This window comes from Rhincodon typus, chromosome 4, assembly GCF_021869965.1.
Source record: "Rhincodon typus isolate 14 chromosome 4, sRhiTyp1.1, whole genome shotgun sequence".
NCBI lineage: Eukaryota > Metazoa > Chordata > Chondrichthyes > Orectolobiformes > Rhincodontidae > Rhincodon > Rhincodon typus.
The window spans coordinates 85,537,919-85,562,431 of NC_063335.1; the positions used below are offsets into that span (position 1 = coordinate 85,537,919).

General features: G+C 38.3%; 2 protein-coding genes across 6 annotated transcripts in view; both read right to left on the minus strand.

Moving 5' to 3' along the window:
* The window catches only part of virma (vir like m6A methyltransferase associated), a 145,069-nt gene that overhangs the window by 71,821 nt on the left and 48,735 nt on the right, over positions 1-24,513 (minus strand). The gene's annotated exons all lie outside the window — the stretch shown is intronic.
* The window catches only part of LOC109930562 (epithelial splicing regulatory protein 1), a 38,104-nt gene continuing 23,455 nt past the window's right edge, over positions 9,865-24,513 (minus strand). For both annotated transcript variants that reach the window (XM_048595452.1, XM_048595453.1), the window contains 2 exons: positions 23,446-23,620; positions 9,865-10,213 (listed from right to left, as the gene is read on the minus strand). In XM_048595452.1, coding sequence (XP_048451409.1) covers positions 9,976-10,213; positions 23,446-23,620 — 413 coding nt within the window. In that variant the 3' untranslated portion in view covers positions 9,865-9,975. The remainder of the gene's footprint in view (positions 10,214-23,445; positions 23,621-24,513) is intronic.

Consider the following 24,513-nt stretch of genomic DNA (forward strand, 5'->3'; position numbering starts at 1 on the left):
TGAACGATTCATATATTTTGCTGTTTGAAGATTTCTTTAGATTTTTACATTTAAAATCGTGCAAACATGGAAGTCAGGAGTAAATCTGAACAAGGTGGCTCAAAGACAATGTTGAAAAGCCAACATCTTCATGACATCATCTGAATTTAAAGGAAAACAAAGGGATTACTGACTCCAGAAGGTAAGAAACATTATGACAGAGCATTTCTCCTGGGATTGTGATTTACACTTGCTTGTGCTGGAAAGCCTAAGGTATCAGATATCAGCAACCTTGCTCTTAACAAAGTTAACCACGTCAAACCAAGAAATGTTCTAACTCACAACTCTGAAAAACTGTAAAAAAAATTTCAGCATGAGAAAGATTTGATACAATGAACGACCGAAAGTAAAGTCACCCAATAAAGTGGTGAGCTCCCATTCTCAACTAAGTTGGAATTCTAAGAATGCATCCAAATATAACTTTAAATCCAAATTGTCATGAGATTAGTGGCAGATTAAGCATTTTAATGTGTCAACATACATTATTTAACAAAGAACTGTGAAAGAGGAGAGAATATGACTTGTGCAACATCATTTTCTTATGTCCTCCAAAGCAGATCCTTGACTCATAATCTTCTCATTGTTTCTGTCCTGTGCCAGTCCTATCATTTTCCAATAACATTTTTCAGTTTGCAAGTCATCCAAGATTGGACACAAACTTTAAAAAAAGAGAGCCCCTTGTTCTGGATTCACCCACAAGGGAAAACATCTCTTTTTTTAAAAAAAAAGCTCTTCCCTCCATTGATGTATCTTACTCGTCCATTCCCTCTGAAGTTGCATCTTTCCTAGACTCTCTGCCTTTACAAAAATATATTCAACAAATTTATTTATTGAATCTCTGCACTTCTTCATTTGTTACTTTTTCTGTTCAGCTGATTCTTTGAAATATTACCATAGTAATAAAAAAACAAAGAACAGTACAGCACAGGAACAGGTTTTCTGGCCCACCGAGACTGTGTGGACACATGGTGCCTTTCCAAATCAAAAACTTTCTGCCCTTATCCCTCTACTCTCTGCCTACTCATATACCTGTCAAGAAGCCACCACCCCCTCTGGCAGCACATTCCAAGCACTTCAAAGTTTTAGCAAAGATTTATAGCTTGGGTTGCAGGTGAGGTTGTTGCCTTGCTCGCCGATCTGCCTTGTTTTCATCACCATGCTAGGTAACATCATCAGTGAGGCCTCACTGATGATGTCGCCTAGCATGGTGATGAAATGTCTGAACAAAAACAAAAACAAGCTCGTTCGGCGAGCAACCTCATTCCAAGCACTTACCACCCACTGTGTAAAAACCTGCCTCTCATCTCCTTTACCATCCCTTTCTACCTAAACCTATGTCCTCTACTAATTGACATTTCTAGATTGAGAAAAATGACTCCAACTATCCATTTTATCCATGCTTGTCATAATTTTGAAAACTTCTATTAGGTCACCCCTCTCCTTTGACATTCAAGTGAAAACAAATCAAATTTGTCCAATCTCTCCTCATAGCTAATACCCTCCAAACCAGGTAACATCCTGGTGAACCATTTCTGTACCTTCTTCAAAGCCTCCACATCCTCTGGGAGCGTGGTGACCAGATGTGTACACACTATTTCAAATGTGGCCTAACTAAGGTTCTATATAGTTGCAACATGACTTGCCAATTTTTATACTTATGCTCTGACCAATGAAGGCAAGCATGCCATATGTCTTCTTGACCACCTTATTCACTTGTGTTGCCACTTTCAAGGAACTGTGGATGCCTAGATCCTTCTGTATATTAAATCTTCTAAGGGTTCTGCCATTTACTATATACTTCCCTCCTGCATTCGATCTCCCAAAATGCATCATCTTGTTCTGATTAAATGCAATCTGCCATTTCTCTATCCAAGTGTCCAGCCTATCTATTTCCTGCTGTATCCTCTGGCAATCCTCCTCACTATCCGCAGCTTCCCCAATCTTTGTTTCATCTGCAAACTTACTACTCAGGCCACCTACATTCTCCTCCAAGTCGTTTATATACATTACAAACAAGAGGGTCCCAGCACTGATCCTTGTGGGGTACCACTGGTCACAGATCTCAAATCTGAAAAGTACCCTTCCACCCCAACTCTCAGTCTTCTGTGACTAAGCCAGTTCCATATTGCTATAAAGCGGAGGAGAGGTTTACCACACCCCACCCCACCCCCCACCGATAACTAAAACCAAAACACCTAGAGAAGCTTGCCTTGCCTCGTAATCTATTAAAGGAAGCATGAAGAGTGGTATAACCTGCTTCTTACCCACTCAATCTGTTATAAAGGATTGGTAAAATGAAAGAAATCCCTGATACTCACTTTATACTCAATAAATAACAATTTATTTATCTAACTCTAACAGTAAACAAATTAACAGATCTACTAACAAAGCAAACAATTCCCCCTTAACTACTAACTATCCCTGCATAAAACAAAATTCTAATGGTATGCTGTTCCAATAAATACAAGTCCCACCTATATAAACCAAATTAATAAAAACAACTTAAAACGTAGTCTCTTGAAATTACAGTCAGGATAAGTGTTCCAGAATGTTCTTTGCCTTCTCCACTGTTCTCCAGTCAGGAATGCCTTTCCCCATTGAATTCCTCTGTCAGGAACGCCTTTCTCTGTCAAATTCTTCTATTAGGAATATTAGCTAAGAGTGCTGCTGTACTGTTACTTTAGATGATGATTTTCTGAGAGCTTGGAGAATTCTATGAGAGCCAGTGATTCTTTCCTTTATAGCCGAGAGCTGTTCTCTTGGCAGAAGACAGTTGATTCTCACCCGATTTTCAAATGCCCTCTTCTTTTATACCCTTGATGACTTATCAATTTCTTACAATAGGATTGGTCCTAGGTTGTCAAAACCATCAGATTTAAATTTAATTAAGTTTTGGTATCTAGGGCCTGGTTTAAATTAATTGGCTAAATTCAAAAACCTGTTGTCTTGGCAAAAAATACTGCTTTGCCTGCTGACAGTATAGCCTTTTTATACAATGTTTCAATTTCAAGAACTCTCTGTGCATCTGCTGCTGCCTGCAGACTTTTTTTCTATATCTTCAAGCCTAAAAGAAGCATCTTTTACAGGAACCACACATGCTTCCCCGCTATCATTTTACAAACATCAAATCCTAATGTCCTGCCTTCCAATCCACAAATACTTGACCCAACTGCGCAACAGTATCCATCTTACCAGCTTACTGCGGATCTATGTGACTTCCACCTTTTATCAGCCTACCATGAGGGGCCTTGTCAAAGGCCTTGCTAAAGGCTATATAGACAAATCTACCACCCTGCCCTCATCAATAATCTTTGTCATTTCTTCAAAAACTCAATCAAGTTTGCAAGACACAACATTTCATACGCAAAACTATGCTGCCTATTGCTACTAAGTATATTTTCCCAAATGTGAGCAAATCCTATCCCTAAGAATCTTCTCCAATAATTTCCCTACCACTGATGTAAGGCTCACGGCATGTAATTTCCCTGATTATCCCTGCTGCCCTTCTTAAACAAAGGAACAATGTTGGCTATTCTTCAGTACTCTGGGACCTCTCCCATGACTAAAGAAGATATAAAAATTTCGTACAAGGTCCCACCATTTTCCCTCACCTGCCTTAGTCAGTATTCTGGGATAGATCCCATAAGGTCTTGGGGACTTATCTATCTTAATGCATTTCAAAGCACAAATAGTCAACACCCTCGTTTTTTTGACATGTTGTAGAATATCAACATAACCCTCCAGACTAACATTCGGTCCACTTCAAAGTCTCTCAAGTCAATGATGTCAATGTAACCTGTATTTTGCCTAACATTCAATAAACTATACCTTGTTAAATACAACAGACTCTCTCACTGGACCAGCAAATGGCTTCCCTCCATTAACACAAGATCAAGCAGGCTCCATAATTTCCTACACTAAAGATGATGTAGCAGTAATGTAGTGAGCAGCGATGCCCATTAAACAGCAATACTGTTCGATTTTTCAAAGAACTATTGTGATTGTAAGGCTTTATAAGATGATTGTTTAACATTATCTAACTTCACGTTGAATTAATAGAGGCAATGAAAAGTGACATATGACTTACTACTTTTTTCCCAAAGATAAACCTATGTGATATGGTTAACATGGAGACAGGGACTCAAAAATCCTATTGAAATCCACGAGACAGGTGTAACAATCAAAAATAAATGATAAAGCATCACCTCTTTGCCAGAGATTCAGTCTGATTTAATGAGAGAAAGAAAGAGTGACAGAGAGCACCAAGAATGGAGGGGTAGACAGGGGGAACCCCAAAAGGGTGGGGTAGCCTGAAAGAGAGAGAGAGAGAGAGAGAGAGAGAGAGAGAGAGAGAGAGAGAGGGAGGCAGGAATGGGAGAGACAGGGCCCCCTGAGGAAAGAGTCCAGGAAAGGGAAAGAGAGGGGTGCCAAAGGGTGAGGAGAGGGTACAGATCGAGAGAAAGGGAGGATCCAAGAGGTGGGGGAAGATGAGGGTGGGCTCAACTGAGGAGTGGAGGTAGAGGAAGGGAGAGAGAGAGAGAGAGAGAGAGAGAGAGAGAGAGAGAGAGAGAGAGAGAGAGACAGGGGAGACCTAAGAGAGAGGGCAAGGGAGACAGGGTGCGGACCATGAGCAACAAAGTTGCTGTCTGTTAGCTATCAGACAGAATGTGAGTGGGAAGATGATCTCTGTTCAAACAGACAGAATTCTTGGGCATTTAAAGATATCAGATGATTAATCCTGACTTGGCCAAAGGAAAGAATCACGGGAATGAACAATGCTGTTGGAGAGTGATTTGGGATTTCTGGAAGACTGAGGTAAAGACTTAAAATTTGAAATCTTGTGCAATTCTTCTAACTCAATCACTGGGATTTCAAATTTCTTAAAAGAGAGATTGTTGAATCCTTGTTAAAAACCAACATATTCACTTGTTTTATTTACACACTCGAACCAAAATTGATGGAAAAGTTACAGCACAGAATTCAACCCGTTGTGTCCGCACTGGCTAAATAAACTAGCCACCCATTCAAATCCCACTTCCCAGCTCTTGATCCATATTGCAATGCTGCAGGTGCAGATCCACATTCAGTGTAAATGTCTTGAGGGTTTCTGCCTCAACTTTAAACTGACCTGAAACCCACCTCTGCCTGAGTGAAAAACTGCTTCCTCGTATCCCCTCTAATCTTCCTACCTTAACTCTGTGCTCCCTGGTAACTGACTTCCTCACTAGAGGAAACGGGACTTCCTTACCATGCTATCCAAGCTCCTCAATTATTCTGTACACTTCAATTAAGACACCTTTCAGCCTCTTCTGTTCATAGGAAAGTAACACTGGTCTATCCAAACTTTTCTCAGTTGCAATTTTCAAGCTTTGGCAAAATTTGAATATATTGCCTCTGTACTGTCTCTAAAACAAAAATGTTCTTCCTGTAATGTGGTGACTAGGATGTACACAAAACTCCACCTATGGCCTAATCAGTGTATTATATCATTGCAATATTACATCTCAGCTTTGTATTCAGTACCCTGCCCAATTACAGAAAGCATCCAATATGCTTGCTTTACCACCTTATTGACTTGTCCTGCTGCCTTCAGGGACCTGTGCACATACACTCCAAGATTCCACACTTCCTCTAACACTCTCAATACCCTCCTGTCTATTGTGTATTACCTTGATTTGTTTGCCCTGCCCAAATGCAGAACAGCACTTCTTGTTGAATTCCTTTTGCCACTTTTCTGCCTCCCTAGCCAAACCAATGATGTCATCCTACAGTCAATAGCAATCCTCTTCACTATTAATTACTTGGCCAATTTTTGTGTCATTGGAAAATTTCCCAATTACGCTTCCCAAATTTAAACCTAAATCATTAATATATTTCACAAACAGCAAGTGATCCAACACTGAGCCCTGCAGAACAGAACTGGAAGCTTCTTGCCATTCACAAAACCATTGGTCAACCATTACTTGGTTTTCCGTCACTGAGCCAATTTTGGATTCAACTTGTCACGTTCCTCTTAATTCCATGGGTTTTACTTTTTCAATCTGCCAGGTGGGGCCTTGTCAAATACCTCACCGAAATCCATGTAGACAAATTCCACTCCCCTCATAAATTCTCCTTCTTTCTTCCTCAAAATTCAATTAACGTTGTTAGACACCTGCTTCCTTTAACAAAACCATGTTGATTATCCCTGATTAATCCATGATTAATCCAAGTAATAGTTAATCCTATCTTTCAATATTGATCCCAGTAATTTGCCCACCTCAGAAATGAGACTGACTGGTCTATAAATATTTAGCCTATCCCTTGCACCCTTTTGGAATAATGGTGCAATGTTCACAAACCTCCCACCCTCTGGTACCTTGCCTCTGTCTAGTGAGAACTGGAAAACAATCCTTAGGGCATTTGCTATTTCGTTATGGCTTCCTTTAACAGCCTAGTACATAATTTGCTTGTTCCAGGTGATTTATTCCCTGCATAATTCCCCTCCTTTGTTAACCCAGAGGTACAATATTTATTTAGAACCTTTCTCATATCTTCTGCATCCACACACAAGTTACCTTGTACATTTCTGATAGGCCCAACCCTTTAAGTCATCCTTTTGTTCTTACGGTATTGGAAAAACATTTTTGGATTTTTGTCATATTAGTGGCCATTCTTTTTTGTATTCTGTCTTTGCTTTACTAGTTTCTTTTTTTAAACTTCACCTCCATCCTTTCTACACGTGTTTACGCTTCTTTGAGATTATGAGAAGCTCTATTTTTCTGTTTCATCTTAAGCTGTATGTTTCTGGATAACCAAAGGGCTTTAGCTTTGGCAGTACTTTTCTTTCATTTGCCTTTACTGTGGCCATAGAATCTTGCTTTGAATATCTTCCACTGATTTGCTACTGCCCTTGTTCAAGTTGATTTAACCAGTCCACCTTTACAAGATCATCTTTCAATCCTGTAAAGTTTGATTTTCCCAATTTGGAACTGTTACTTCTGTTCTATCTTTGTTCTATTCCATAATGATACAAAAACTAACTGTATTGAGATTACTGTCTCCAAAATGGTCATCCATTGCTACTTCATCCATTTGGCCAGCTTCATTTCCATGGACCAAATTTAGAATTGCACCCCTCTTGTTGGATTTATTAGATGCCGGCTCAAAAAGTTATCTTGAATGCAGTTTAAGAATTTAGTGCCCTTTTTGCTGTTCACACTGTTTGTATCCCGGTAGATAACAGAGAATTTGAAGGCCCCATCAATTATTTCCATCTTGTTTTTGCATTTAAAAATCTGCAGACATATTTGCTTTCTATCTCTGTCTCACACTTAAGATTTATAGTACATAATTCATAGTGTAACTGCCCCATCTGGTTTTTGAGCTCAACCCAAATTGACTCATTTGATGCTTTATTTAGTGTATCATTACTTCTCAGAGCCATAATCCCTTCTTTAACCAATAATGCTGCACCCCATCAGTTTTATTCCCTTCTCTATCCTGCCTGAAAAATTCGATGTTGAGCTGCCATTTGTATCCCTGGTCAAGTCAAATTTTCATTACATCAACAAGATAATGCTATCATGTGACTATTTCTATCCTTGTAGATAATTAACATGGCAGCGTAGGAACAAATTACACCACATTGACACTCCCCTCAATTCACACAAATAACTCATTGTGAATGGAATTCCCTTTAGCACACTCAGTATAATGCTCTGTAAAATCACAAAGAAGTAGCAAAGCCAATAACATATGTTGAAACACTTTGTAATGTCCAATTTTCCAAAGGCCTTAAAATAGGCTTCCTGGAACCATTGGTATAAAGAGAAGTAAACAGTCAACACTAAATATTCTGAGACGTTTGTTGCTATAATGTTATTACTTAAGATAGATAAAATAAAAGTATTAAAAGTGTGTCACGGTTGCTCAGAGGTTAGCACTGCAGCCACACAGCGCCAGGGAGCCGGGTTCGATTCCAGCCTCGGGCGACTGTCTGTGTGGAGTTTGCACATTCTCCCTGTGTTTGCGTGGGTTTCCTCTGGGTGCTCCGGTTTCCTCCCACAGTCCAAAGATGTGCAGGCTAGGTGGATTGGCCATACTAAATTGCCTGTAGTGTTCAGGGGTGTGTGGGTTATAGGGGGATGGGTCTGGGTGGGATGCTTCAAGGTGTGGACTTGTTAGGCCGAAGGGCCTGTTTCCACACTGTAGGGATTCGATGACAAAAAAAATCATTTCACATTTTATGATCAGCCCATCCAACAAGATGATAATATAGCTGACACTGCTCTGCTCGCATTAAAGGAATATGTTATAATCTATCCCCACATACGTAACAAGGTATTATCATTGAAGTATTTCAAAAAAAACTTCATTCTTCTTAAAGATGGGGGTGAGTACGATGATACAAACAAGAACAGGGTGAGCATGTGCACTGCATGAGGTGACATTGTATAATACATGCCTGGGAAGAATCTCTACTTTATACTAGATTACTTCATCTGCATAGCGCAAAACAAATGCAATATTTGGTCTCAGATGTGCTCATACCAAGAGTGAGCAGATGTTTTTGCTTCCAGTAACTCTTGTTGGAAATGATTATTTGAATAATGAACTTTGGCATCAGATATCAACAAACCCAACAGTCGGTCAACATTCACTGTGAAGAATTGCTACTTAGGCTATTAGCAATTATTGGTACTCTTGTGACTATTTCACCTGAACTGTGAGTCAATAAACCATTGTATAGTAATTAATATCTGCACATATGTTTGTTAGTTAGAAACAATCTTAAAACAAGTGCAGTACAGGATTCATTGAGGATTCCACCCTATTTTTACAATGAGAGAAACATAATGCATGTATTCATGCTGCTATAAATTGTCAGTTGGGTATAATGCTCCAATAATGTTGTGCTCTGTAAATATGAAATGATTCTACTTTGATAGTGAATATCAATTTCATGATCATGTTTCTGTAAACAGGCTAAAAGGGATGGTATTACAACAGTTATTGTTGACTGACTTTCACACATACCAATGAATCATATACCATAGGTCATTAGAGATTTAAGTGAATCCAAGCATTACCTGTGACAATCTCTGGTTATCCTGTCCCCTGATGCCATAATTATGTTTTTCGTTCCGTTGCAATTTTATATTGTATTTCTAAAAATGTTTAAGAAGCTGTTTGCCACGAACACAATCTGACATTATGTTGGCAACTGGTTTGCAAAATTTGTTGATGAAAATGCTAAAAAGGTTTCAGCACCAAACCTGAACTAGAGTTCCAAAATCTGTGAAGAGCTTGCATCCCAGTAGTCAAATGGTGAATAAACCTCTTGTCATATCACATAATCCAATGAACACTTAAAAGGCAAATACAATTCAACAGCTCTGTCTGTCTCCACGTTGTTCCTCTTTTCCTTAATGAGCTTAATACAATCTGGCTGCACCAGTGCTAGCAAATCTGAAGTACCCCACCCATTTAATCATTATCACTGGTACATCAGGACTGTGTGTGTCAACAGGTCACTCAACTGCACAGTTATCACTATCAAACACAAGTGCAAAGACCCCAAAACCATGATTATTGCACAGAAGGGCTATGATGCAAGATCACATGTTGTAGTCAACTGAGATCAGTTAACACTGCACAAACTGACGATGAAACACACAATATTATGCCAATCAATAAGATTGTTTCAACACAATTTGTACAAATAGCTACATTGGAATGGATCCAATTATGATGGAAATTCTGCATGTTCCTGTAATAGTTTTGCAGAAGCAATTAAGTTTATCTTTACATAACTGAGTAAAAGTCCCATAAGCTGACAGACCATAAAAAATAGGAACAGCAGTATGCCATTTGGCCCCTTGGAGCCTGTTCCATCATTCAATAGGATCATGGCTGATCCAGCACTCCTCAAGGCTACTTGTCTGCCCTTTTCCTTTAAGTCTTGATTCCCCTACTGATTAAGAATCTACCTATCTCAGTCTTAAATATACACACTGATCTAATTTTTTTTTTCATGAAGCTACTAACCTGATAGCCCTGGAAGAAATTAAGGATTTCCTTGACTCCAGTGTTGTAAGCTAGTCCTTGCATCCTGACGATGGTGCCATGCTGGGTTGGCAAGGTGGCAGCAGGTGATGGGAAATAGCCAATGTTGGTTGGGGAACCAGGAGGACTAGAAATAAAGTGATGACAAGTAAAGATTAAAGATGCCTCACGAGGTTATCTGAAGCATACATTGGTACAGAAATAGAATCTATCATATGGCAGACCAACATCTTAGAGACAAGTTAACATTTCAGCTGTTATTTCTCATGAAAATAAATAGCAATATATTTAATTTCCATGTTTGTGCCCTTGTTATTTTGTCAGTTCTAACTAAAGATTACATCTGAAATGCTAAGCTTTCTTTCCCTTTTGGTTGCTATCATTTACAATACCATATAGGAAAATTTCAAGTTCACACCATTTATGCTTTTCCTTTTAGTCCATCACATTGGTGGATGATTTCTGTTAAAGAAGTGTTTCCTATTCAGTAAGGAAAAGATGGCTATGCCTGGAAACCATGCAAGTATAAACTATTGAGAACTTGCACAAAATATCCAGTAATTCTGCTTAAAATTTCTAACAATTCACCCAGAGATGCAGCATTTTCAAAAATCAATAGATTAAACACTTTGAAATATAGAAATCCCGTCAAATAATGATTCTGTCAACTACATTTCTAGCTTTTAATTGTGTAACAGCACTACAATAAATCAGATTTTTGTCTAAGTAATTTGGGAAGTTTCCTAATTATAACAAGAACCAGCATTTTTGTTTTTAAACACTTTTTTTTTTTACTTTGTCCATGATATTTTTGTTCAAACCAAAAGTTCATAAAATATTGGAACAGAAGTAGGCCATTCAGCCCATCAAGGCTTCTCTGCCATTCCATGAGATCATAGCTGATTTGATAATCCTTGACCGTACTTTCCTGCTGTTTTTCCTGTAACCCTTGATTCCTTGACTGATTAAAAATCTATCATAAACTTGAATATATTTAAGGACTCAAAGCTACAACAGCTCTTCAGTAAAGATTGGTAAAAGTAGCCATGAGGAACAATTTATACACAGTGAGTTTGAGACTGTTTCCTAAACAAATACGTAGTGGATCCAACGAGGGTTCAGGCTATTTTAGATCTGGTGATGTGAACTGAGGCAAATGTAATGAATGATATTAAAATAAAAGATTCTCTCGGAAACAGTGACCATAATATGGCAGAATTTAGTATTCAGTGAGGATGATCTTCGGTTAGAAAGAACTGTGCTAAGCCTACACAAGGGCAATTACAAAGGAATGAGGCCACAGCAAGCTGGAATGGGCAGCAAAGACGGTTGAGAAAAAAAAGGCAGACATTTGAGAAGATTGTTTGTTGTTCACAGCAACGTTATATCCCTGGGAGAAAAAGGGATTCTGGGAAGGGAAATAAAACTAACCATGGTTAACCAGGGAGATTAAGGCTAGCATCAAACTGAAAGAAATGGGATCAGTTTAGAATGGCACCCTGGTCAGCGTTGTCATGGCGGGCTGAAGAGCCTGTTCCTGTGCTGTACTGTTCTATGTCCATGTGGCAAAAATTAATGGCAAGGCAGAGGATTGGGAAAGTTTGGAAAAAAAACAACAAAAGATAATCAAAAAATGGAGAAGATAAACTTTGAGGGTAAACTTGCAAGTAATATCAAGACAGACAGCAAAGGCTTCTTTAAATACATAAAGAAAGAGAAAGACAAAGTGAACATAAGTTCCTTAGAGAATGAGACTAGGGAAATAATGGGAAGCCAGGAAATGGCAGAGGAGTTGAATAAATACATTCCATCAGGCTTTGTAGTAGAAGACAGTAATAGCATTCCAAAATTACTAAATAATCGGGGGCAAAAGAAGGAGAGGAAGTAGGTTCAATAACTATCATTGGACTATGACTGTGGAGAAATAAATGGAGTCTAGAGGATGCAGAGGAATAAACTTTGTTGTTTTAGAAACAGTTCACATTACAGAACAGGCAGTTCGGGAGGTCTTAGAGAATATAAAGTTGAATAAATCTCCAGGACCTGATCTAATGCATCCTAGGATGTTATGGGAAGTAAGGGAGGAAATTACGAGACCGCTTGCAGAAATATCTGCATCATCTGTAACTATGGGTGAGGTGCCTGATGACTGGAGGGTGGCTAATGTTGTACCTTTGTTTAAGAAAGGTTGTAAGGAGAAACTGGGGAACTACAGAGCTGCAAGCCTGACTTCAGTTGTGGGCAAACCATTGGCGATGGTTATTAAAGATAGGATTTATGGACATTTAGAGAGGCAAAAATTGATTAGGGATAGTCAGCATGGTTTTGTATGAAGAAAATCATGTCTCACAAACTTGATTGAGTTTTTTTAACTAAGTTACCAAAAAGATTGATGACAGCAGAGCAGTAGACATTGTTTATTTGGATTTTAGTAAAGCCTTTGACAAGATTCTGCATGGTAGACTAATTAGTAAAGTTAGGTCACATGGGATTCAGGGTGAGCTTGCCAATTGGCTACTTAATTGGCTTAATGGCAGGAAACAGATAGTAATGGTGGAGAGTTGCTTTCTGGACTAGAGGCCTGTGATCAGCGGTGTTCCACAAGGATCAGTTCTGGGTCCTCTTTTGTTTGTCATTTATATAAAATGATTTGGATGAGAATGTAGAAGGCATGGTTAGCAGATGACACCAAAATTGGTGGCATTGTAGACAGTGAAAAAGGTTTTCTAAGGTTACAAAGGGATCTTGATCAAATGGGTCAATGGGCTGGAAAATGGCAGATGGAGTTCAATCTGGATAAATGCGAGGTATTGTATTTTGGTGCAATAAACAGGGGTAGGACTTATACAATTAATGATAGGGCCCTGGGTAGTGTTGTAGAACAGAGGGACCCGGGGTACAGGTGCATAATTCGTTAAAGTTTGCATCACATATAGACAGGATGGTTAAAAAGGCGTTTGGCACGCTTGCCTTCATTGCTCAGTCCTTCGAGTATAGGAGTTGGGATTGTACAGGACATGAGTGAGACCTCTTCTGGTATAGTGTGTCCGGTTCTGGTCGCCCACTTATAGGAAAGATATTATCAAGCTGGACAGGGTTTGGAAGAGATTTACCAGGATGTTGCCAGGTATGGAAGGTTTGAGGTATAAAGAAAGGCTGGATAGGCTGGGACTTTTTTTCACTGGAGCATAGGAGGTTGAGAGGTGACCTGCTAGAAGATTATAAAATAATGAGATAGAATTGATAGTAGTTGTCTTTTCCGTAAGATTGGGAGCATATTTTTAAGATGAGAGGAGACAGAATTAAAAAAGACACAAGGAGTAAATTTTTTACACAGTGGGTGATTTGTGTGTGCAATGAACTTCCTGAGGATATGGTGGACGCGCGTACAATTACAACATTTATAAGACATTTGGATGGTTATGTGAATAGGAAAGGTTTGGAGGGATATGGGCTGGGAGCAGCCAGGTGGGACTAGTTTAGTTTGGGATTATGCAGCATGGACTGGTTGGACCAAAGAGTCTATTTCTGTGCTGTCTGAATCTATGACTCTGGAGAAAAAGTGCTGGGGAAATCAATGGGCCTAAAGATCAGTAAGTACTCTGGACTTGATGGGTGCTAATGAGATAGTAGATGCACTGGTAGTAATCTTGCAAGAATTCTTAGATTCTGAAAAGTCCCAGAGGATGAGAAAACTGCCAATCTGACACCTTCATTTAGAAAGGGAAAGAGACAAAAGAAACAGGTAACAATAGGTCAGTTAGCATGGTGCCTGTTCTTGGGAAATGAGAGAGTCTATTAGAAAGGATGCAATGGCAGAACATTTAGAAATACATAATGTAATCAAGCAGTCAGTCTGGCTTCACAAAGGAGAAATCATGAATGGCAAATTAATTTGAATTCTTTGAGGAAAATACAAGCAGAATTGATAAAGGGGAAGGAGGCATTGTAATATATTTGAATTTTTAAAAGGCAATTGATAAGGTACCACATTTTAAGCTCCTTATTATGTTGAGCCCAGGGTGTTGCAGGTAGCATATCTCTAATACGGATAGAGAATTGGTCAACTACATTTGGAATAAAAGGACCATTTTCAGGATGGCAATCTGTAACTAATGGAGCATTTGGGATCAGTGTTGGGAGTACAATTATTCGTAATATACATTAATGCTAAGCAAAGTGAATGTACTGTAGACAAGTTTGCAGATGACAGAAAGCTATGAATAGATGGATTCAGCAGTCCTTGTGCACAACTTTCAAAAAGCTACTGTATGAGTTCAGCAGATAACAGGGAAGGTAAATGGAAATGACTTTATTTTTCAAGGAGAATGACATTTTGCTCAAACTATACTAGGTACTAGTCAGACCACAGTTGGAATTGAGTTCTGAGGAAGGGTCACCAGACCTGAAACGTTAACTCTGATTTTCTTCTTCACGGATACTGCCAGACCTGCTGAGCTTTTCCAGCAACTTCTGTTTTTGTTCCACAATTGCAACTGAACAGTTTTGGGCAACTGCTCTAAGGATAATATATTGGCATTGGAAGGAGTGCAGAAAACGTTCACTAGGCTGATCCCACGTATAGAGGAACTGTCGTATGAAAAAAGGTTGAGTAGTTTGGTCTGTACTCACTTGAGTTTGACAGAATGAGAAGTTACTTATTCACACATAAAAGGCTTTTAGGGGACTTGACAGTAGAGATTTGGAAAAGTTTCCTCTTGAGAGAGAGTCTAGGATTAGAGATATAATTTCAGAATAAGAAGGTGTTACTCTTTTAAGACAGAGATAAGGAGGAATTTTAATTCTCAGAGGGCAGTGAATCTGTGGAATTCTTTACCGGAGAGAGCTGTTGAGCCTGGGTCTTCAAGTATATTCAAGGCTGAAACGAACAGATTTTTAAATCAGTAAGAGAATCAAGGGTTATGGAGCAAAGGCAAGAATGTGATGGCAAGGATTATCAGATCTGGCCATAATGTCATTGAATGGTGGAGCAGGCTTGAGGGGCTGAATGATTTACTTCTGCTCCTACGTCTTATGATTATTTGAAAAGAGTTCACAGGGTTTCCATCTATTTAAACGATAAATATTAATTTCTCTTCTTCTTCTGTATTGATCACCTCTCTGCCCCACCCAACCCCCTCAGCAAAGCTTCCTCAGGACTGAACATGCAATACGTACCACACTGGTCTGGTTCAATTACTAGCCTTCGGAAGGTACGGTTGTGCAATTGCTCCATACTTTCCTGCAGGCTTCTAATTGGATGCTTCCCAACACTGACATAACTGAGGTCACTTTGTGGGCTACACAGGCACAGACCTGTATTATAGCATTCCACACATGTAAAACTTTAGTATGCTTATCAACTATTACATTCTCTCTACTTAAACAACAATCATCTGCACAAAAAACAATTTACTGAGGAAAGCTGCTTGTTTATTTCCAGAGATTAGGAGCTGACGATCATCTGAACCACTGCTCAATAATATGTGACCTTGTAAGTAAAAAGCAAGAAGTAGTTCACAACTGTATGAAGGGTCAAAACATTCTTGACATTATGATAAAGGTAACACATTTAGTTTATTGGTTGCAGTTTAGTTATTAACTTGCTCTATTTTTATAAATACTTTTATTGCATTTCCATGTCCATGAATTTAAAGATCTTAACTCAAGATAACAGTGTCATTAATTGGTTAAGCCAGACTCTGATACAGTCAGACCAAAATAATGAACTGGTTGCTTTCTTTACTTAAAATGCTGCATGGCAAGCTTACTTAATAGGTGTGTCACAGTAAATTACTTATTTAAGAGAGTCAGTCTTGGGCTTAATATTAACAGTCCTATCTTCAAGTCAAAAGTTGCAGGTAGTAGCTGAGTCTTGTAAACACTTAAATAAATACTGGAGCTCATACTCTGAGATGCACAAACTTAACCCTGTATTCTGTCTAATATTTCCTGCCACTGTGCTGATCTGCCAGGTCTGTACATGGCAGTGACCTCTGGAAACAGAAGTCAATGCATCCGCATGCCGATTGGAAAATGCAGATGATCATGCAGCTTAGCAGGAAAGTTGAGACATACACCAACACAGAGAGATACGCACATTAAACTGATTGTTCTAGTTGAAGTCTAGAGTACAAATTGTTTTCCCATCTTCATGCATGGAAGGTTTACAAGTCCAAACCAAATTAATTAAAATAACAATCTACTGGTTGAAGGGGTCTACATAACGTGATTATGGTTACTCTCTCAGTTCAGCTCATAGTAGGAATAAGACAACAGCACAGCATTGATATCTCCAATCCAAAAGATTGGCTGGAGTGGAATCAATTCCGTCGGTTTGGTGTAGGTTGGTGTAATGAAGCTGAAGGTAAGGTACAATGTTAATACAAATAAAACCTTTAAAATACATTCAACCTCACCTATCTTATTCAAAGTGCTTAATACAGATATAAGGATCAAATTCTCATGTCTCCATCCGTGTCAGAATAGATGTCAGTGGCTTTTAAAATGGCATGAGGGTCCTGATTCCAGGTTTCCCATCTCTATTTCCATCACTGGATACTTTCAGTGCAACAGGATAAGGCTGGAACATTGATCACATTGCTGGGATAGTCATTTCAGACTGCCTCCATTTTCATGGAGTTGAGCCTGTTGATAGAACATGGTTCACAACATCTCGGAGGAGTCATGAATCACAGGAGACATCCTAGTTTTGAGTTCAAAAGGAGCTGCCAACTTTTCGTCATAATGCATTTCTGTATGATAAGTTGAATATGTTCTCAATACAGTGATTTTTGATAGGGCTTTGTTTAGAAAGTGGTCATCATTGTCGAAAAGTATTCAGACAAGTCATACTACATTATTCACTGGATAGGGTGCTCTTCTATTTTGAACAATGTGGCATTCTAATTTCACAATGTCAACTGCACCTAAGCTTTGACCTTTCCCCTGTTTGATAGGTTCGAATCAATCTTTGATTCAGATTAGTGTCTGTTCCATGACTTCAAAAGCTTTTATGTATTCACCCTCTGACACAATGTTTTGTTAATTCAGTTATGTAATTGAATCACATTATGAATACTTGGCTGAGGTCCAATCCCTCCCCATGGAGGAAGCTTCAGTGGGACTGTAAGTTTGTCTTGATCAATGATTAAATGAGCTCACAAGAGAATTATGTCTTCTGGAAAGGTTTCTGAATATGGGCTTACTTTGACAAATTTATGACCACTGAATAGGATTACATTTCCAAGTAAAAATTTGAATGACTATGTTTGATTTAACAGTTTTATGAGTGCCTAACAGTATTAAAGGCTTTCCCCCAAATGGAGCTGAATGAGTGTTTGCGTATTTTGACAGTTAAAGAGTCATAGAGATGTACAGCACGGAAACTGACCCTTCGGTCCAATTCGTCCATGCCGACCAGATAACCTAAACAAATATAGTCCCATTTGCCAGCATTTGGTCCATATCCCTCTTAATCCTTCCTATTCATATTCCCATCCAGATGCCTTTTAAATGTTGTAATTGTACCAGCCTCCACCACTTCATTTAGCAGCTCATTCCAAACACACAACATGCTCTGTGAAAAAGTTGCCACTTAGGTCCCCTTTAATTCTTTCCCCTCTCACCTTAAACCAATGCCCACTAGTTTTGGACTCCCCCAGCCTGGGGAAAAGACCTTGTCATTTTGCCCCATCTGTGCCCCTCAGGATTTTATAAACCTCTATAAAGTCACCCCTCAGCCTCCGATGCTTGAGGAAAAATAGCCCCAGCCTATTCAGCCTCCCTATAGATCAAACCTTGCAGCCCTGACTATCCTCGTAAATCTTTTCCGAACCCGTTCGCAACATCCTTCCTATAGCAGTTGCATGAGCATTCTAAAGATTTCCCATCGTTATTAGCTCCAGGTCGGAGGTAAGATCACAACTTTGGAAACAGACCCAAACTAGATTCTTGCCTTGTAGGTGAAAATCTTGGCCCAAGACCTGGAATAGAAAAAGCACTCCATTCACTTTGTGCTAATAACACAAAATTCACAAGAAATGCTTGATAATTTTCACCTCTGTGAGCCTGTGTTTTTAGCACTAAACATTGAAATAGAGAATTAAAATAATCCAAATAAATTCTTGCTGGTGAGCATTTGCAAGTAACGTTTATTTAGCACATTTAACATAATAAACACATGGTCATAAATATTTTTAAAACACACAATGTGCTCAAACAAATATTGAGGCACAAATATTATAGAATGGAGCATCTCATTTACATCGTCTAATACTAACCCGAGTATCCTCAAATTAGGTATAATGTGGGTTGGATCAGAGTAATTGCACCTCTGCAGTAATGACTGAGCATTGTAGTCTAAAGCACAAGACTGAGGAAATAGGAGTTCCCACTGTAGATGTAGGCAGTTATTTGTTAAATAATGTTGTTCATAGTATGAAAGATAAAGCAGTACCTACTCACCTCTCTGAATTTATCTATTTGTTATCTTCAACACAATAAAAGGTGGACAAATTATTTTCTAATGAACCCAAAATAACACAAAAAGACCACATAATTATTTTGTAAACTGCTCCAGACATGGACACAAATTTTTTACAACAGCCTGGAATAGATACAAACCCAGTGCTGGAGGGACAAAAAGGTATTTTAAAAAAAGTACACCATCCTCCCCTCCCAACCACCCCAAACTTATTCATAGACTTGGTGTGACATCATTTTGGACAGCTATTACTAGAGTGGATTTCCCTTTTGGACTCAGTCATTTTACAGTATCAATGAGTGTAACAGCCAATGAAAGCCAAAATCCTGTAACTGGCATATCCAAATGTAGTGGTAAATTTATGCTCCACACAACGCTTTTCATCCAACAAAAGCAAAATACTATAGATACTTGAAATCTGAAATAAACAGAAAAATCTTGGAGCTACTAAATATCTGGCATCACATTTGGAGAGAGACTCTATATTAATGTTTCAAGTCAGAACTGTGTTGATCAAAATTCAAATATCAGCAATTTTAACTCTTTCTCTAACCACAGATGCTATCAGAATTGCTGAAGATTTCCAACTTATTCCATTTTACTTTATCTAACTCATTCTGCAGGTCCTTTGAAATATGGAAATTCAAACATCAGGACCATTGTTATAAAGGTACTTCTTTATTCACTTAAGATTCATATTAAACAATTTTGGACAGAGGTGCATCTGGAAAAAATGGTTTTCAAAAATATGGTCAATAAAAAGGCATATTTTTAAAGCTACTTCGTGGAAGTCACATGGTTTAAGCTACTGGTTGTTTACTGGAAATCACATGCCTGGCTACATGGCTTTCTTTTAGGTGTTATTTGGAGCTCAGTTCAGGTACAGTCCTCAGAGAGAAAACCTACCTCGCACATCCTCTGCCTTTCTGATAAAATGATTTTAGTAGTTCAAATGTAATAATTGAAACCAATCCAGCTGTTCTTCTAAAATCCCTTTGAATTCTTTGTGATTTCTGAATAAACAGCATCTAAAACGATCCCAGTGGCAACGGCCTTTGTTTAGTGACATATGCCTTAAAAACATTCTAAACATCTCACACTTTCCTTCAAGAACAAACAATTATTGGCCAAAGTTATTCCCCCAAAATTAATGCAGAGAAAGTTCTTTATTATTTCTTGTCATTGTTTTGTGTGTTATGGATTATTTAGAGGGTAAAATATTATATTTTCCTATTTTAAACTGTTATTTTTGTTGAATATCTACTATTTTCACAATAAATCAATACTTTTGATGTTCATTAAAGAAACCTAGTTGATGTTTATTGTTCAATCCAAGCTTGATGTAGTTCAAATACATAACTGGTGACAATGGTAACTGGATAAAGCATTTAGATTTATTTTGTGACCAACACAATGATGGGACTAGAGAGAGATAGTGTACTTTCCAGCCTTGGTAGTAATAACCTTGGAAGAAACAAAAGTTTTCGCAGCTGTTGGATACCACAGTTACAAGAGAGCCTGACAAATGATTACAAAATGTATTGAAATTCTGTCAAAAATTATGGAGGAAACACCAGCCATTGACATATTTAAACAGAACTAGTTTAACACTTTAAAAAACTAAAAGGGTGTCAGATGAAGGAATTGTTCTTTCAAAGAGGCGGTGTAAATGTGATGGGCTGAAGAGCCTCCTCTGACCTGTAAATTATTTCTTATACTTGCCTTTGCATTTGGCAGACAGTCCTTGTTTACATTTTCAGTGGTATGTTATTCAAAATCCAGGATGTCCTGGTATACTCCTTTTCCATGACGCAAAAGGAGACAAATTTGTTTGAACAATCACCACCATTCTGAGGAAGGGTGACTGGACCTGTAATGTTAACTCTGATTTCTCTCCACAGATGCTGCCAGACCTGCTCAGCTTTTCTAGCAATTTCTGTTTTTGTTTCAGATTTCCAGCTTCTGTGGTTCTTTTGGTTTTTACCAGTTAGAGTACCATTGGAATTAGAAGATTCACTTTTAAAAGTCAATTGAAATGAAATTAGGAATGTAAGGTGGCAGATGTAACTTTTTTCTGAAAGATATGCAAGGGTTCCACATCTAGATCTGAAAAATGTGCTACGTTTAAGTCGTGTTTTGATTTTGTTTGATTCCCCTCAAATACTTGAAGATAAACTCTAGGAACCAGCCCATGTGGACAGTATTTTAAAACACATTTTTAAAAAATAATATGCATTTAAGAGTTTCTGATATATCCAAGATAGGTATCTTGGTGAGATTTGATTAATTTAGCTGAGGATGAGTCTATCACAGAAAAAAGCATCATTAAATCTGTGTTTAATCCATTGACTGTGAGGAACCTAATTTTAAATTATTGAAGGGCTTCAAAAATTACACAAAGCTATGTATTGGTTACATAAATATACTGTAGTCAGTTTCTCAGTAAATTGAAATTAAAATACATAACACTTCTAAAATATGCCTCTTATTGTGCTTGTTTGAAAATATCACCTGATTTCCAAAGCCCCAGAAAGGCCCACAAACGGGTGCAATTTGACAAAACTCACCATTGCAATTGATCCCATCTGGTAGTGTGGCCAGTTTTGTGAGTGGAGTTGGTTTTTCAGTGATGTTTTTAAAACTAGTCTCATACATTAAACAGAAAAGAGTAAATCTTCTGAGAAATGGTAAGTATGTTTGCTAATGATACGAAGATTGGCTGGATGGTTGACAGTGAAGAAGGTGGTCTTAGGTTACAGGAGGATATAAACAGATTTGTCAGATAGGCAGTTCAGTTGTAGATGGAATGTAACCATGAGAAGTGTAAGCTGATGCACGTTGGAAGAAGTAATAAGACAAGGGAGTACTCAATGAATGGTAAGACACTAGGAAGTTTGGAGGAACAGAGGGATCTTGTGGTGTTTGTCCACAAATTCCTGAAGGTTGCAGGGTAGTTTAATTAGGTAGTTAAGAAGGTATAAGGACACTTGCCTTTATCAGTTGAAGCATAGATTATGAGTGCAAGGATGTTATGTTGGAGCTGTACAGAACTTTGGTTAGGCCACAGCTAAAGTACTATGTGTAGTTTTGGACATAGCACAATTGTAAGGATGCAATTGCACCGGATGGAGTGCAGAGGAAACTCATCAGGGCGTTGCCTGGGATGCAAAATTTAAGTCATCAGGAAAGTTGGACGGGCTTGGGTGTTTTCTTTGGAGCAGAGAAGACTGGGGGGCAATCTGATTGAGGTGTATCAGATTATGACGGCCTTGGAAGATGACCATCAATGCATCCATTATTTCTAGTGCCATTTTCTTAAGTATTCTGGGATATAGATTATCAGGGCCTGGGGATTTATTGGCCTTTAATCTGATCAGTTTCCCCAAACCATTTCCCTACAAATATTGATTTCCTTTAGTATCTCCCTGTCACTAAACTCAGTGTTCCCCAACATTTCTGACATGCCATTTGTGTCCTCCTCTGTGAACAGACAAAAGTATGTTTTTAGCTTGTCAGCCATTCCTTTGTTCCCCATTACAAATTCCCCTGTTTCTCATTGTAAGAGATCTAAATTTGTCTTCACCAATCTTTTTCTTTTCACATACTTATAGAAACTTTTCAGCTAGTTTGATGTCCTTTGCAAACTTACTCTCATACTCTATTTTTCATTTCTTAATCAATTTCTTTGTCCTCCTTTACTGAGTTCTAAACTCTTTAGGTCTGTTGTTTTTCTTGCCAATTAGTATTGCATCCTTGGATCAAATACTATGTCTAATTTCCCGTTAAGCCATGATTTGGTCAATATTCCATTTTACTTTGTGCCAGACAGGAATAAACAATTGTTGCAATTCACCTATGTGCTCTTTCCACTATCATCCCTTTAAATAATGTTCCCCAATTTATCACAAGTAGCTCATGTCCCAAAGCACCATAGTTTCCTCTGTTTACATTACGGACTCTATTCGCAGAATCAACTACATCACTCTCCAACTTGATGAAGAATTCCATCATACTGTGGTCTCTGATCTTTAAGAGGCCTCACACGACTTGATTTCCAATTGTCCTTTTCTCATTACACAATACCAGGCTAGGATGGCTTGTTCTCTAGTTGGTTTCGTAGCATTTTGCTTTAGATAACCATCCTGTATACAGGAATTCTTCATCTATGGTACTGTTACTAACTTGATTTGCCCAATCTATTTGCAAATTAAAGTCACACAGAATTACAAGATGTTCTTTTATTGCATGCATCTCTGATTTCCTGTTTAATGCATTCCCAACATACCCTCCAGTTTGGGAGTCTATATAAAATGCCCACTAATGTATTTTGCCTTGACTGTTTCTCAGCTCTAGCCATATAGATTCCACATGGTCAGAGCTCATATACTTCATCACTATTGCGTGTGACCAATGAAACAGGGCAACAAATTTACACACTGCAAGGTGCCATTAACAGCAACAAAATAAATGTCCAGGTCCTGTTTTAAATGTTAGCTGGATGCAAGGAATGCTTCCTTATAACTTTTTTTTTTGAGTCATATTGTGGATATTTTACATTCATCCAGGGGGGAGAACGGGCCTTGGTCTCATCCAAAGAAAGGCACTTTCAGCAGTATAGTACTTCTTTAGCATTGCAATGAAATACATGCCTAGATTGTGTTCAAGTCATTGGAACATGGCTTGAACCCATGTGCTATTGTTTCAGGGAAGATTGCTTTGACTGAGTCAAAGCAACAGCAACAGTGTGTCATTGAAGAAGGAACTTACCTTTTCTGGTTTTGCAATAGCCATCCTACAGTACATGATTAATGGACTCACTAATTAGACATGATACCGTTTGTTATTATTACAAGCTTCTCAATGTAAATTCTCACCTTGGATAGAATGCAGAACAGTTCACATAGAACTGGGCACCAGCTGGGTAGAATGCTGTAGAAGGTGGAAGAGTTCGTGGACTGATGAACATAGGTTGCTGATAGAGAGCTGCAGATTCAGCTGAAATAGCAGTTGCCTGTGTTGTAAATGCATTGTATGTTGACGGCGATAAGCCTAGACAGGAAAATGGAGAAAAATCATAACATTTGTTCATGTGTAGAGAGTTTTGAAGCCGTAAACTTCTAGATCACCTTGCCCATTACATATAGTTAGCAATCTCATGAATATCTAAGAAGCAATTTATTTTTCTTTCTCCCATACCCCTTTTGAAGCCAATAGTTCACAGCAGCAGGGTTTCTCAGTGACAAAGAAAATACTAGTACTTTGATCAAGTGGCTATACATTTATGCAAGAATTAGGATTTAAAATTTAAAATTCTCATGTTCGAATCCCTTCATGGCCTCACCATTCACCACCTCCATCACTGCCTTTGGTCCTACAAACCTCCAAGAGTTCTATGTTACTCTAATTCTGGCCTCTCAAGCTTTCTCTTTTATTGCACCCCAAAACTGGAAGGTAAGCTTATAGCCAACTAGACCCAAGCTCTGGAAATTAACCCTAAATCTCTTCACTTTTCTTCTTACAGTTTATAAAGAACATTCCTGAAAGCCTATTACTTTCACAAAGCTGTCAGTCACTGGTCCTAATATTCAGCATCCTTACTTGGCTCAATATCAGTAACTCAAACTACAAATAAGTGCATTCATTAATTAAAAAAAGCTTTCTGTGGTTGTAGACTATTTGCAAGTACTCTGGTTAATAAAACTGAAGTCTGGTATTTTGTTTACATTTTATATCATCTTTTAAAGGACATGTTTTGTTCTTTGAAAAAGAAACTTTTTAATTCCATTCTTAACACTTCTCGAAAATTGTTTAAAATATTTTTTGTACATCCTGAATGCCTTACTTCAGGTAGAACATTTAAAGTAAATACAGTCTGCTTCATGGTCACTACTGAGTGAGCAAATACAAACAGCTAAATTCAAAGTTCCATCAATTATTTTCAG